This window comes from Daktulosphaira vitifoliae, unplaced genomic scaffold (assembly GCF_025091365.1).
Source record: "Daktulosphaira vitifoliae isolate Bord-2020 unplaced genomic scaffold, ASM2509136v1 Scaffold_3, whole genome shotgun sequence".
Taxonomy (NCBI): domain Eukaryota; kingdom Metazoa; phylum Arthropoda; class Insecta; order Hemiptera; family Phylloxeridae; genus Daktulosphaira; species Daktulosphaira vitifoliae.
Genome location: NW_026099574.1, coordinates 6616012 through 6631001, shown reverse-complemented (window position 1 = coordinate 6631001; position 14990 = coordinate 6616012). Strand labels below are relative to the sequence as shown.

The 14990-nt window shown below is 27.0% G+C and overlaps 1 protein-coding gene across 4 annotated transcripts in view; it reads right to left on the bottom strand.

The window, feature by feature from the left end:
- Positions 1–14990, bottom strand: part of LOC126902959 (spectrin beta chain, non-erythrocytic 5) — a 49350-nt gene that overhangs the window by 18329 nt on the left and 16031 nt on the right. For 3 of the 4 annotated variants that reach the window (XM_050680769.1, XM_050680772.1, XM_050680770.1), the window contains exons 2-24: positions 7646–7803; positions 7414–7581; positions 7186–7302; positions 7017–7125; positions 6777–6941; positions 6588–6700; positions 6326–6513; positions 6030–6255; positions 5608–5952; positions 5309–5526; positions 5068–5245; positions 4681–4872; positions 4401–4613; positions 2798–3001; positions 2512–2737; positions 2180–2430; positions 1931–2121; positions 1629–1849; positions 1347–1570; positions 1016–1291; positions 815–954; positions 471–741; positions 15–409 (exon numbers count right to left, since the gene is read on the bottom strand). In XM_050680769.1, the coding sequence (XP_050536726.1) occupies positions 15–409; positions 471–741; positions 815–954; positions 1016–1291; positions 1347–1570; positions 1629–1849; positions 1931–2121; positions 2180–2430; positions 2512–2737; positions 2798–3001; positions 4401–4613; positions 4681–4872; positions 5068–5245; positions 5309–5526; positions 5608–5952; positions 6030–6255; positions 6326–6513; positions 6588–6700; positions 6777–6941; positions 7017–7125; positions 7186–7302; positions 7414–7581; positions 7646–7765 (4751 nt within the window). In that variant the 5' untranslated portion in view covers positions 7766–7803. The remainder of the gene's footprint in view (positions 1–14; positions 410–470; positions 742–814; positions 955–1015; positions 1292–1346; positions 1571–1628; positions 1850–1930; positions 2122–2179; positions 2431–2511; positions 2738–2797; positions 3002–4400; positions 4614–4680; positions 4873–5067; positions 5246–5308; positions 5527–5607; positions 5953–6029; positions 6256–6325; positions 6514–6587; positions 6701–6776; positions 6942–7016; positions 7126–7185; positions 7303–7413; positions 7582–7645; positions 7804–14990) is intronic. The other variant, XM_050680771.1, reaches the window with a different exon arrangement.

Sequence of the window (14990 nt, the reverse complement as noted above, 5' to 3'; positions counted from 1 at the left end):
TTTGTATAACTTACATTTGCTGACAGTTTTTACTGGATTGCAAAATATTTTCAGCATCAAAATGACCATCTTGGGCCATTTCATCACCAGCTTGTACTAAATCGTTAATTTTATGCTTCCAATGATGAATTTCAGACTCAGAAACTTGGTGATTTTTAAGAAGTTGTTTACAATGTCTTAGATCTTTACCCACTTCTTGAGATTTTAAATTAGATTTAAGCTCCTCATATTTGAAGTGTGCATCATCCAATGTTCTATTATAAGTATGCTGAGCAGCTGCTTGTCTTAAACATCTACCTTTAGCTACACTAACATCAACTAATTTCTTCCAATCATTATTTAGATCACGCAACATTTTTTGAACTTCTTTTTTGCGGTAGTTTTCTTCGTTAATTAAACTATGACCACACTGCAAATAATAACATATAATCACAGTCATACTATTAAAAATTAAGCTAAATAATCATTACTTTATTAATATTTCTTAGTTGTCCTTCATTTGCTCTTAACTCACACTCAAATGCCTCATGTTTTTGTAATTTTCGTTCGATATTTGTCAGGTCCCTATATGATTCATCACTCGCTGTTTTTAATTTATCATTAAGCCACGTTTTTAGATCATCTACGTCAGCACAAAAAGCTTGGTAATTTCTACTAGCAATTAAAGCATTTCTTCTAGCTGCTGCCTGGTCTTTCACTAAATTTCGACGATTTAGCACTGCATCTTTACGTTTTTCAATACTAAATTATGAAATTGTTAACTATTAGAATAAGAATATTTTTAAGTAATGGTGAGAAATTAAAGAAATATTACTGATTTTTGTCATAATGATCAGTTGAAACGAGTTTGTTTGCCATTTCGCAAAATGTTTTTAAACGATCATCTTGTGCATATAAAGAGTTTTCAAAGTCTTCATGTCGTTTAAGAAGAGCTTCCACATCGTCAATAGATCCCTATGAAATCAAACAGGGTTTAATATTTATGTCTAGTTTTCGTTTTTACAATTTAACTCACTCCTAAGTCTGTGTAATCCAAAAACATTTCACTGCCTGATGTAGCAGCGTCAATATGGTCAGCTTCTTTATTAAATACTTGTAAAGCTAAACATTGTTTATTCCATTCTTTTTTTTGTGACCATTCATCCATCACATTTTTTACTTCAGCTTTGAGTTTATCGTTACGTTCTTTAACTTCATTGCTACTGCAATTTCCACTAGATAAAAGTTGTTTTCCAAGTAAAGTAACTTCTTTTATTTCGTCTTGATGTGCTTTAATGTCATCACCTAATTCCTAAAAGTAAAAAAAATTAGTCTATGATAATATTATTTATCAAAATAATACAAACATTATGATTTTTTAAAAGGTTTTCTGCTGTGACAACATCACGTGCAGGGCTATCAGCATTAATTATTTCTTTAACTGAAGATAACCAATTAAGTAAATTTTTCGAGCTGTTCATAAATATTTGTTGGCCAACAGCGTTTTCCAAACGGGATCTTCGAGCTAATGCTTTATTTTTGACATTTTGCCACAAAATTTGCACGTCATTTTGTCTTTGATTTACATTTTCTATAATTAAAAGTATAATAAAAATTCAGTTTTCATTGCATTATAATTAATTGCAAACCTTTTTCATCAGGATAGGAAGATTTTACCGAATTGGCTAATAAATGTACTCTATTGACTTTTTCTTCTACAGGTGCTAGTTCTCTTTCTAGGTTTAAATGTCGCCTTTGTAACGCTTGTATAGTTTTTAAGTCTAATCCCACTTCAGCGCTGTCAAGTTTGTCCATTTTCTCTGTCATCCAATCTTTTGCTTCATTGCATGTTTTCTCAAATAGTTCAACACTAAATTAATTAAATTAAAGTTTAGCATACACTATAAACGATACTATATTTATAATTACATTAGTAGAATATTAATTATACCTTAAAGCTCCTTCTAAGCTTTTTTCTTTTTGTGATTTTAACCAATTTAAATTATCCCACAATTTCTTAATTTGATTTTGTCGTTTAGTTATCATATTAAGTTGACTATGGCCAAGTTTAGCAAAATCTTGAACTGCTTTGTCAATATCCTCTACACGTTTATGGCTAGCGGATAAGTCGGTCAAAAATTTCTATAATATATTAGGTAAATGAGTAAAATTTGTAATTATAAATGTCTCATATACATACTTCGTATTTTCTTTTTGCAGATTCCACTGTGTCTAGTTTATCATCAGTTTTTAGTAGTTTTTCTTTATCCTTAATCCATTTCTCAAAGTCATCACATTCTCTATAAAATCCATAAAGACATATTGAGTCCTCTAAAAGTGCATGTCGTTTTTTTGCTAAATCTTGTGATTTTTTATAAGTTTCATTAATTTTTTTTATTCGTTTATCAATTGTGTCTTCATTATTAGGATTTATATTGTTTTTCTTAGGTTCTAAAAACATTATAAAAAATTTAATTCATGTAAATCAAAGTTTTTAAAATAAAAGTTACAAAAAATTCAACTATTGTTTACCATATTTTTCAGGTGTTCTAGTTTTCTTTACGCGTACTTTTTGTTTAACCATTTTAACTTTAGGAATTTTTTTGGTAGTTTTTACTACATGTGGTCTTCTAACTGATACTTGCATGATCTTTGGTTCAATTTCACAAACATAATTAGCTGGTACAAAACCATCTGTTCCATTAAGTTTTCTCACACTCCACCAATCTGGATTTGTTTTGTTCAATAAAAACATAACCTACAATATTTAAATTACTATTAAAAATAGTTCTTTTTAAGTGATTTAGTTGAAATATACCTCTCCTTTTGTCATAGTCATCCCTTGTCCACTGAAAGGATAGAGACTTTTTACTTGAGGCACTTGCCGTTCTTCTACAACAGTTCTATGTTCAATATGTTCAATGATTTCCTCTTCCAAAACTTCTTGAGGTAAAAGTCGAGTTTCAAAAACCCATTCTTCTATTGGCTCTATTAATGGTTTTGTAGGGGTTTCATTTGGTAACTAAAATAAAGATTTAGTATAAGTAGTAGAAAAGATAAAATAAAATTATTAGACAAATATTCATTATATAATTTTTAGATTTGATGCAAATCTAAGAAAGTATAAATTTAACTATGTGATGTGTTAATAGTTATTTTTTTTGTATTTGTTACCATTTTTTCTCAGATTTCACCAGATAGATTTTATTCCACAATACGTCAAAAGATCAAAAATTGTACTAAGTTAAATTGGGAGAAGTACGACTTTTAAAATCAGTAAATTTGGACATTTTATAAAATTTTTTTCTTAAATTGTTATAACTTAAAAAAAAATTAAAATACACTTTTTTCGTAGATATCATAGGTGTTTTCCTTTCATTAAGTGTATATTTTTTAATTTGACTTTTTACTTAACTACAGAAGGTGATTCAATATTGCAACTTTTGTATTGAAAGTTAACCTTTTCAACTTAACTTTTGAAAATGTTGCGAAAATACTGCGTTCTTTAAACATATGTTAGATTAAAGCTTATTTTATGACCTATAAGTTAAAAACCAAATTGTCTTAAACCTTTATCTCCTGTGAAACTGACGTCGTAATTAAAAAGTATACAACTTTTATATTGAAATTCCCAATTTTATGTATTATAGTTTTAACTTTATATTATTATAACTTATTTTTCAATTATTAATATTTATTCTTTAAGATAAACATTATAGTAATATAGCAGGGGTAGATACGTACCCCCCCATTTAATCTCTCTCTACAAAGAAAAATAATAAATAAAATTTATGTGCTGATTATAAAAATTTTCGGGTAGGATTTTGATACTTTTTAATGTCTATCCCGTATTTTTCTATTTTTTTTAATAGAATAAGGACAGCTTTACAAAAAAAAAAAAAAATTGACTCATGAGACATGGCGAATATTTTTAAAAGCTTTAATTAGAACATAAATAGAGATATTTCTGACAAATATAGTAATACTTGGTTCGAGCTCCCCTCTTTTATGGAGGTCTTTTAATTTTTAATGTTTCAATTTTAATACACGCTTCCCATAGAGTTAATGAAATATACAACTACTTTATATTTTTTTATCATTTTCCTTGAAAGTTACAGTATAAAATATTGAATATCAATTTCATACTAAATTTAATTACTACAATAAGTATTCATTAATTTGTGTTATAATATAAAACTTGTAATCAGTGCATAATTAATGGAATAGAAGTTCATATTGCTATTGGTATAATTTAACAATTCCATATAAAATTTAAACACTATCTATATATTTGCATCGAAGGTTTTTTTATGATAGTGATTTGAATCACTATTAGATATCTAAACTTGTTCCAATTATGCCACGTTTCACTATGTTGAGTTTTTGTATTTTAATAATATTTTATTTATGTGATTAGTTACCAAAATATTTGATATTCCAGCTTTAATAAGATTTTCGCCTTGTGTGTTTAAAGACTGTATATCCCCTTGATATGCATCTAATTCTTCTTCTAATATTTTATTTCGAGCTAATAAAGCTTGGGCACTTGGTTCATCTACTCCATGATCAGTCGAACTTAGTACAGTTAATCTTTCATGCAACCAAGATTCAGCTTCGTTTGCATCAGCATAAAACTAAATAATTTATTTAAAAAATATTTAAAAACAGTTATTGTTAAATAAAAAATAATTGTATATTCACTTGGTATGCTTCAGCTGCATCTTGAAGCTGTTTAGTTCTTAATTGCGATAGTGTACTAAGAGTACTCCAGTGACTTTGTAAAGAATCAACTCTTGATTGTATTTCTTTTAGTTCTTTAGAATTAATGGTTAAACCAGTTTTACATATTTGGTTTGATTTTTGTCGATGTACTTTCATTTCATCTAGTAAAGCCTAATCAAATTTAAATATTATAAGTATAAACTATATTAACGATATACCCTTTATTAATTTTACTTAACACTTTTTGTGAAATGTTTGTTATATTAAAATGTATTTTAATGTGAGAATTCATGAAAAATAAACTTTCTCTTTGGAAGAAGCTCTGATTAAACTGATAACTTAAAAATAGATAAAATATTTAACTACCTTATGTTTTTGTTGTAAACTCATTACTCCTATTAGGTCCTTAGCTGATATGTCAGCTTTGCAAATACGTTGTTTCTCAATAAGCCACGCTTCTTCATCTTCGTGGTCTTCAATAAATTGAAAAAAATTTCTAGCTTCTTCCAGTCTTAGTCTTCTCTCTTTACTTAACTCAGTTAGTCTAGAATATAGTTAAGCTTATGTATTAACTTAAATAATTTAATTAAACGTTATTTTTACTTACCTATCATATGTACTATTTAATTGATTAAGGTTCTCTTTTAATAATGCAGCATCTTTTTGCTTTGATTGTATGTGTTGCTGACCTTGTCTGGTTAATCTTCGGACAGTTTCACCAATAGCTGTAGTTTGCATTTCAGTCAAATTTTGCTTTTGCAATAAATCTTCTACAACTAATAAGTGTGGGCCGACATCTTCTGATTTGTAATTAGCTTCGATTTCCTGTTAAAGGAATATATTATATTATTGTCCTATTATCATAAATAAATAAATTAAGATGTTATAATTTCCAAACAAATTTACCTTTATAGTTGTCATAACAGTTTCTATTTCTCTAAGCATAGCAAAAATAGTACTGATATTGTTTAAATTTATTTTACGATTTTCCAAAAGTTTTAAAAGATCTTTCCATCTTTGCAATACTTCTTCTTCTCTTTTTTTTACTCTTTGAGTTCCATGATAATTTTCTTTAATGAGTTCTTCACTCATGGCATTTAAATCATGAAACCTTTCTTCACGAGCCATTATATCAGCACTTATAGCTTCGTGTTTTTTTACAGTTGCGTCTACTTGTGTCAGACTATTCCCAAATCGTGGATCATTTAATACTTGAATCATTTCTCTTAAATAACCATCTCGGAGTACACTCTAAATAATTAATAAAATATAATTAAAATATTAATGGTTGTAGAAAAGATAAAGAAATAGATAAATAAATGGCGAACTTTTTTTTCAAATTTGTAGTTTAATTGTTCTAAACGTTCTTGTCTTAAAAGTTCTTCTCTTAAAGCTACTTCCCTCTGATGTTCAGCCCTTTCTAAGGATTCCCAGTTACGTTCAAGGTCATGTATGAGCTGACCTTCTTGTGGTATAAAAACTCCTTGGTTAAGTGATTTGAGTAAAGTATTTATGTGGAAGTAAAGAGCTTCAATTTCACTTCGTTCTATGTACCTATAAAATAAATAAAATGTATATGGGTAATAAATAATATTTTGTTTCTTTAAACTTAAGTGCGTCGTACTTGGGAGGTTTTTCTACAGTACGATATTTTTTAAATGCCAACAATTCTCTTTGAATACCCTCAAGAGAATTAGGAAATTCATGATTTTCAAGTTCTTTTATTTTCATTTGTATCCACTCAAGCAAATCAGAAGTCAGTTGCTCATAAAGTATCTTTTTTTTATCAGTGTCCATTAATTGACCAAGGATCTAAATATAAGTAAAATATTATAATATAATTTTAATATAACATTAAAATGAATTAAGTTTAATTTAAAATTTACATTTGCTATTCTCCGTCCACTCTTCATTTCATTTTTCATTCTTGCAAATGTGTGATAATAAGAAGCAACATACGTAATAACTGATTTTTCATCCGGTCTATTTGTATCAACGTCTAGTTTTGAAGGCGAACATTTTCAAGTTAAAAATAATCATAAAAATTATATATATATATATTTAAGAAATATTACCTTCAGCATCTAATAATCGAGGGATACCCAATTCATTGTTTGCGACATCGAACGCTATATTCAAGTTATCGATGTTAGAATTTTTTTCTAATGATGTATAGTCGAGCAAGTCTGGTCTATGTGCATGGATCAACGCATTAAATGCTAAACCATTCCTCCAGGAACCTACAAACAGTTAACAAAAACGATAGAATAATAACAATTAAATGTATCAATTACTATAATATAAAAATCAATTACCAGTGAAATCTTGTATGTTAACACCTTTATAACCATTAGTCCTACGTTGACACCACAGAAGTAAAGCATCTTTAGCGGATTTTTTTTCACTACTTTCGTTTTCTTCATCCTGTAACATTTATTATTAGAAATTTTAGAGTTGTATTTTAATTTTATTTAAATTACATACCACATCAATCTCAATTTCTTGAATTTGAAATCTCAAAATAATCGTCCAAATAAGTCCCAGAATTAATCTGGGATTACCATCGACAATATCTTCAGCGCCTATGCTTTCTAACCTGACCTGTGTAAAATTAAATTTATATTGTACAATGGCGCGTAATAAAACTTCACTCTCATAAAATGTATAAATTTAATATAAGCTTTAAAATATTCTTATTACAAAAAACAGTACCTTTGTATGGAGAAACGCTAAGCTTTTATTGACATTCTCAACTTTATGTACTCTCATACGACCGTTATTAGGTTTTCCCAATTTTTCACCGGATATTATTTCCAGTAGTTTGAGGAGTTTTCTTCCATCCGCTAGGTCCATAAACAAATCGTCCACCTCCATTCTTACCTACGTCAGATTTAAATCAATATTACTCATCTATTTAAGGGAGCTCATAATATTGTTACAAAACCTTTTGCAAGAATGAATTCATCCATTTGGTAAAAGTCTTTTTCTGTATGTGTAGTCGTTCCTCCTGGAGAGCTTTAATTCGCCCCTGTTCAAACTTAAGTACATCTTCCCTCTGCGTCATCTCGTTTCTGTTAAAAATTGAATGTGCATTTTACAATACTGAAAAAATTCATAGTAAAATGAAAATTATAGTGTTAAGATAATTTTAGTAGTAAATTGAAAATATAAATCAAATTCGACAATATTCATTTAAAATAATTCCTGTGATCAAAAATTCAATTCAAATATGATGCTGAAACATTTCTGTTTAGACAATAATGTAACTATTATCAAATTATTTTATACGTATAAAGTTATTGTATAATATATTTTTATTGGAAGTTTAAAAATATAAAGAAAAATACTGATATATTACATGTTTTTATAATTTGCTTCTAAATCATAAAATTATTCAAATGATGCAAATACATTATTAATACTACGCGTTCTTAATTAAATGTCATGTTTCAAATTCTATGTTTCCTATTAAAGTTATGTGGTTTCTTTTAATTACGAAGCCGAGTAAGTGTAGTTGACTGCCCAAAGATAAATGCAATTCAATTCTATATGTATTTATAATGATAAGATACATTTACATATGATAACAGTAATTTTGTTAGTCTTAAAGTTTTACAAAATCTGTAAAGAATTAGTTTAACAATACATTGCTTCGATAACAAAGCTCGAAAAAATTTGATTCATGAAATGATTATTAGATTCTTTTTATTGTTTCTAATAGATTCTGTGGCACTAATTCTGAATATAGATTTAGTTTTTTCTATATTCAATATTTTAGTTACAATTTGAATATTCGTATTATTATTTTTTTTTCACATAAAATGTTAACCAACTTTTTTTTTATTTATTATATGTAATTATCCTGTATTATATCGATAGAAAATATTGAGGATTTAAAAAATAATATATTATTTATTGTATCACTTTTAGTTGGCATAATCCGAATAAATGTGAAAAGAAACTTCATTAGTCGAAAAATCGTAATTACAGCTATTTTTTTAATTTAAAGTCTCTAAACATAGTTAAATTTGATAAACTACAGACCTATTTATTTTTTATAGAAAAACACTATGGAAAATCAAATTGTGAAAATTTAAAATTGTGCTATAAAATATTAAAGGTTGAAAAAAACTTAAGGCTTATTAATAATTAGAATCAAAAAATCTAACAGAAAAAATAAAAAATTCTTGATCCAAATTTTTTAAGCTGTAATATTTTGAATGAATCATTTGGTGGCATAACATCAGACAGTTCTAATTAAATTAACATAAGTTAATTTAATGAATTTAGTTATTTAATAACTTGTAAAATCTATTTTAGCACTTAAAATGTTTAAAGAACACTAAATTTGAATTTTAATTCTTATTATAAAAAATTAATATTTTATTAATTTTGAAGTTAATAAAAAACATAATTAATCTATGAATGAGTTATATTGTTTTTAATTATATTTTATTGGATGATGATGCCATTTATTTTTTCTAATCTACTAAAACAATGACTATCCAACCACAAAATATTTACGTGTTAATTTGCTACTGTTTTTTTGAATTATTTTACTTGTAATATACAGTTGTAAGATAACAGAGTAATTAAAAATGATAGAACATTAAATATATAGAGTGTTCAGTAAGTAAGGTAACGGGTTTCTATTGTTCTTATTGTTTGTAACAATTGACCTGTTTCCTTACTTACTGAACACTCTGTATGGTATTTATCAATATAAATTAAAGAAGTGTATTTACTTTTAATAAATATCTAGTAATAATAGATGTGTAAATATACAGTCAAGTCTCAGAAAACGCTTATTACTTGTGATACATCATTAAACTATTAAATTTTTTTTAGTTTCGATGCAAGATGGGAAGTTATTAATTTATGATGTGTGTTTTTTTTTTATGTCTGTCGCCAGTTTTTCTTAGTTCTCGCCGAACCGATTTCTTTCAAAGATCTGTCAAAATATCACAAATCGTATCTAGTTGAAGACATAATTCTTAAAAATTGAAGAAATTTTTCTTGTTCCCTGTAAATGTAAGAAATCCCCCAAAAAATCACAATCTTTAAAATTGGTAAATTTTGACATTTTTTTCTCTTAAAACTGCCATAATTGTTTGAAAAAATTTTGTATCAAAATATTTTTTTTTTAAATAAAATCCTTAGGTATTTTCCTTTTATTTGACAAAAATTTTTTGAAAATCTGACCCTTTACTTGCACACAGAAAGAGTATTAAAAATAGAAACTTTTTCACAAAATTCAATGTTTTCTACTTAATTTTTGAAAATGTTCCAGGAATAATGCATTCTTTAAACATATATTAAATTAAACCTTATGTTAAGTACTACAAAAAAAAAAAAAAATTTGTCCCGACAACTTATCTTTTACATATAAAAGTTACATGCTGCAGTTAAAAACATGTTTTTTTGTGTTAAAATTTTCGAATTTATATTTTAAATTGCTGTAACTTTTTAAAAAATGTATAGATCAACACAAACTTTTGTTTCTAAATACTTTATATTTCCTTTTTCATCCGACATACAAACCCAACCTTTTAATCGGGAAATTTCTTCTTATACAGAAAGCGTTTAATTTTTGAATCATACGTATAAAAAGTAGAACTTTATCAACTTAACTTTTGAAAATTAAATTTTCTTAAAATTAAACATTATTTACAAATTTGCATTGAAGCCTATCTTATGATAGTGATTTTAATCACTGTCAAATACCATCTATATTTGTTCCAACTATGCCACGCTGCACTGTGCTACTTTTTTTTTTAATAATTATTACAGAACATACAGAATAGACACTGATAAATATTTACACAGCCAATATAAAGAAATAACACTTAGACTGCGATCCATATCCTCTTTATGCATCACAATGATTGTAACTCAATAGCTCATTTTTTTATGAAAAAGGCTATTTTAAAATTTCAAAAAAAAAATTTTTTTTTTCATTAGTAATAAATAATAAGAAAGCAATAATTGTTTAAAAAGAAAATTCAATAAAATAATAATTGAACCAAAAGTTATAAGATTTGTCAGGTATGAAATACTATGTAAATATATATATAGTATGTATCAGATTAAAATGATAACTCTTGTATATATTAAATAACTAAATTTAATTATTAATAAATAAATAATTTCTAAATAACTTTTGATATAAGTAACGTTTTGCTGCAATTTTTTTTTAATGCATTCTTAAACTGTGATAAAATCATATATTTTATATACTGTTTTAACAATAATAAATTTTATTTTTTATTTTTCAAAATTTAAAAATAACCGTTTTTGGAGCTTTTCTTACAAAAATTTGAATGGACTAATATCAATTTTAAAACGAATACTTATTGAGTTACAATCTATACACCAAGTAGCTATGTAGGGAGGGTGTCTATTACTCGTATTGCTGTATGTGCAAGCTGTCTGTTATACGTATTAAAATGCATGTAACTTAATTAGTACCTATCGTAAAGTTGATATTGCCCCATCAAAAGTTTTTGTAAAATAAATGGCTATTTTAAGATTTAAGAAAACAAAAAAAGTACTATAACTTATTTTTTTCTTTTTAGAGACAAATAATAAAACAGGCATTTAACGTAGTTCTAAATTGTACAAATAATTTAAAAAATTTTTGTTGGATTGAAATTATTAAAGATGTCAAAATATGATGGGACACCCTTTTGTATAAAACTTATATAATTTCTATTGATTTTGATTTATTTTTTCAGATAACAATGCGTAGAAATATTGTAAATATTTGTTAATGCTCATAGTACTCTTCAGGTATTGAAGAGATATTTGAAAAACTATCAAACTAACAATAGCCTAATTATTAAAGATTATTTGTTTTAAAGTTATTTATATACAGCAGAATCCATATTGGATTAATGCAAATTTAAAAGTAATTTTTCCTAACTTATTAAATTAGAAAGAATTAGTTTTTGAGTACCAGTGTAATGCACGAATGCATGTTTTCTACAATGATTTGACGACATCGGTCGTGGAAGTAATTCATCTATATACCTATATATCATCTATCTACCTAAGCAGGTACTGTTGGTCATGTCAACCGGCTCACGGAGTAGTAATTATTATTACAGTTATTACGTTGAAGTCTGCGTTCATTATTATCTGCTATAATCATTATAGCAGCACAGAAGTGTCTTGTTCTGAGGTATATCTGGAGGTTTTTGGGGACACTCGGCGTTTGCCGAGTAACATTATGCAGAGGTCCTCGACCACAACAATAACATGTAACCAAAATGTATCAGCACCATGCCTTTCTTCTAGCAACACCTCGTTAGCAAGCCTAAGCTGTCGCATAAGTAATTTACGCGTAAAAACGCGCCTAAGCACACACTGATATACACGTGCACGAAGTATATGCATGTCATTCTGTTGTGTACGTATGGTTAATATTGATTAGACCTATGGCCGTTGCATGTGTATGTATACCAAGCGAAAATAATGTCAGTGACCCGGTACAATATTTACAGGTATTGGTAGGGATACGAGAAATTGCAATCGTAGCAGTCGTTGTCAACGTCATGTTTATATTGTTATTCCGATATGTTTTATTCTTTTTTTATCCGTAAACTTACTGATATAAAAACCACTGAGTCGTCTTATTTGCAACTTGAAGGAGCAACAAGGATTGCTCCATCGAAAACGTATTTTTATTTTTAGATTAACGATGTGATATAACCACACGTGTTTGAAAATTGCGAGTGTGATTTATTATTTCTTGAAATAAAAAAAAACAATATTATTTGTCAGTAAAATATCATTTCAGATGAATGATGATTGTTTTATACTTCTCGATTGTAATCAGATATTTCGAAATCTAAAAATCTGAGAACGAACCATAGAAATGAATTTAAATTGTCAACTAGATCAATTGAATATTTCCAGCCATCGAGGACACGTTAAAAAAATTAACGAGGTTTAAATTATCGAAGGACTTTTGATGTTTTATAATGTTCCTATTGTATTTTTTAATGAGGATCAATGATTATGGCACAATTATTTTTCAAATAAAATTCTCGTATGCAATGGAAATCCGTCACGTTAGTGTGGTCACGACAATTTACATTTACTATAGAATAGAAACGTATTTGTGTCAAACTCGTTACAAACAGATAATTGTGATTAATTATAATGAATTTAAATGTATTATCGCTATTTATTCATCAAATAGATGTATATAATCCACACGAGTACAGATGTACGTAAATTTTGGAATTACTTAAAGATACGTGTGTAAATTACACTTAACAGTATCGATAACTTTGAAGTATTCTTTCATAACATCCGTTTTTAATTATTTTTCGATTAATTATTTATTGTTTTAGTAATTAAAAGTTTTTAATCATTATAAAAGTTATAATAAAGTTTAAACTGATATTTTTTTCTTATGTAATAATCAAATGTTGTAATATAATGATTTTCAAAAGTAGACAACGAAAAACTTATATTTAATGCTCAAGAGTTTAGATTGCGAAAAAAATTAAAAGACTCCAAATTTTGTTAGCTTTTCAATGTTCAAAAAAAAAGTACGATAATTCCAACAATTATGTTGTCAAATATGATAAATCAAAATTTATAACCAATTATTTATCGTACCATTAATATAAATGTTACCGTTGTAATGAAACAATATGTTTAATTATTTTGTAAGTGCTGATCAAATAAAAAATATATTACCTTGTATTTTTATAATGAGACGAGAAAGCAAAACTACTATAATGTCATAGAATTAGATATTTTTAACGTTTTAGTAATTTTACCCATGTAGGACATTGCATTGTTCATCATTTAATGTCATATAGAATTCATTATTTTAGAATCTTTTCGTGTATTACACGAGAAACCTAATAACACTATTGTTTTTGTGATATATCAAATGAATAATTAAATTCAAGACGATACCAAAAATAAGTATTAATACTTTCGGTTGAATTTCATCAATTAAAATTCATGTTGACTTTATCAACGCAAACATCTTTAGATGAAATTGTATCTATCATAGAGTTTTTGTTGCTGTACGGTTAAAACAAAAGAAGCCGGAAATTTCGGTTTTATATAAGATATTTTATTGTGCATAAAGTAATAACAGTTCCTAACTAATGTGTGATAGAAAAAAACGATTTTTTTGTAAAAAACCATTCAGCTAGAACGGTTGTTTGCAGCATGTTTTACAACATCGATTTACTATGTAACATACAAACGTTTTTAAATTAGAAAAACATTATTAAAGAGCCACACACCTTATTTATTTTTACTAAAATAGCTATTTGAGAAATTAAATACCGTATGTAAGAATTTATTAAGTATATTAACTAAGTAAATTGCTACTCAGCACATTGTTTGAAGGTTTGGCATAGAATAGCAAAATCGATATTCTTTTTTACTACTTTTCAAAACTACAATTAATTGATACGGCAGTAGTTTCACTTACACTTGTTAATGATTTGCAGTCTGAAGTAAATAACAGTTATCAATAGCTAATTAATTCGTATAATTGAACGTTTTTGTTAAGTGTAAATACAACAAAGCATACAAAGACTTAAAGTATTATGTACTCCAGAGTGCCGTTGAGAGTGTTTGAGTTATGAATCGTTTGGAGGTTTAAGGTATTACAATACTGTTGTTTACCGGATTTTTGTCATAATAGAAGTAAATACTAAGCATATAGTGTTGTAGCAGGTTGTGACCACACGTGTAATAAATTATATGCACATATATCAACGTCCTACACATTGCAAAAAACTAGAATTTACTTAAATATTGTGCCGTTTGTTTGACCAGCGACAACAACAACAGTCAATTATTTTCCGAGATGTATTATTCGTTTCTCGGGATTTATCTCTGGTAAAAAATCACACTCGTCGACGTACTCGGCAGTCGTAATTCGTATACAACAATCACGGTGTTCAACACGTTAATCCTATGCGTAACACAGTCGCAATGTAAAAAAACCAATACCTCAAAATGTTCAACATTTCGTTGGGAAATATCCTAGTTATCGTCATTGGATGAAAATACTATTTTTATAAAAAAATTGTAAAAAAAAAATAATAATAATAATACTCGTGTTGTTCTAATGAAAATTGAGAAAAGATAAAAATACACTTTTTTGCAATACAATTTTGTTTTATCACCAAAAATAAGAAGTTGTGAAATCGTCGTAAACACATAATAATACCAACAATCATAAGCTTGTATAGAGGGAATATATACTAAGACTATTGTTCTTCCAGTACCGTATGCAATATTTACTTCCT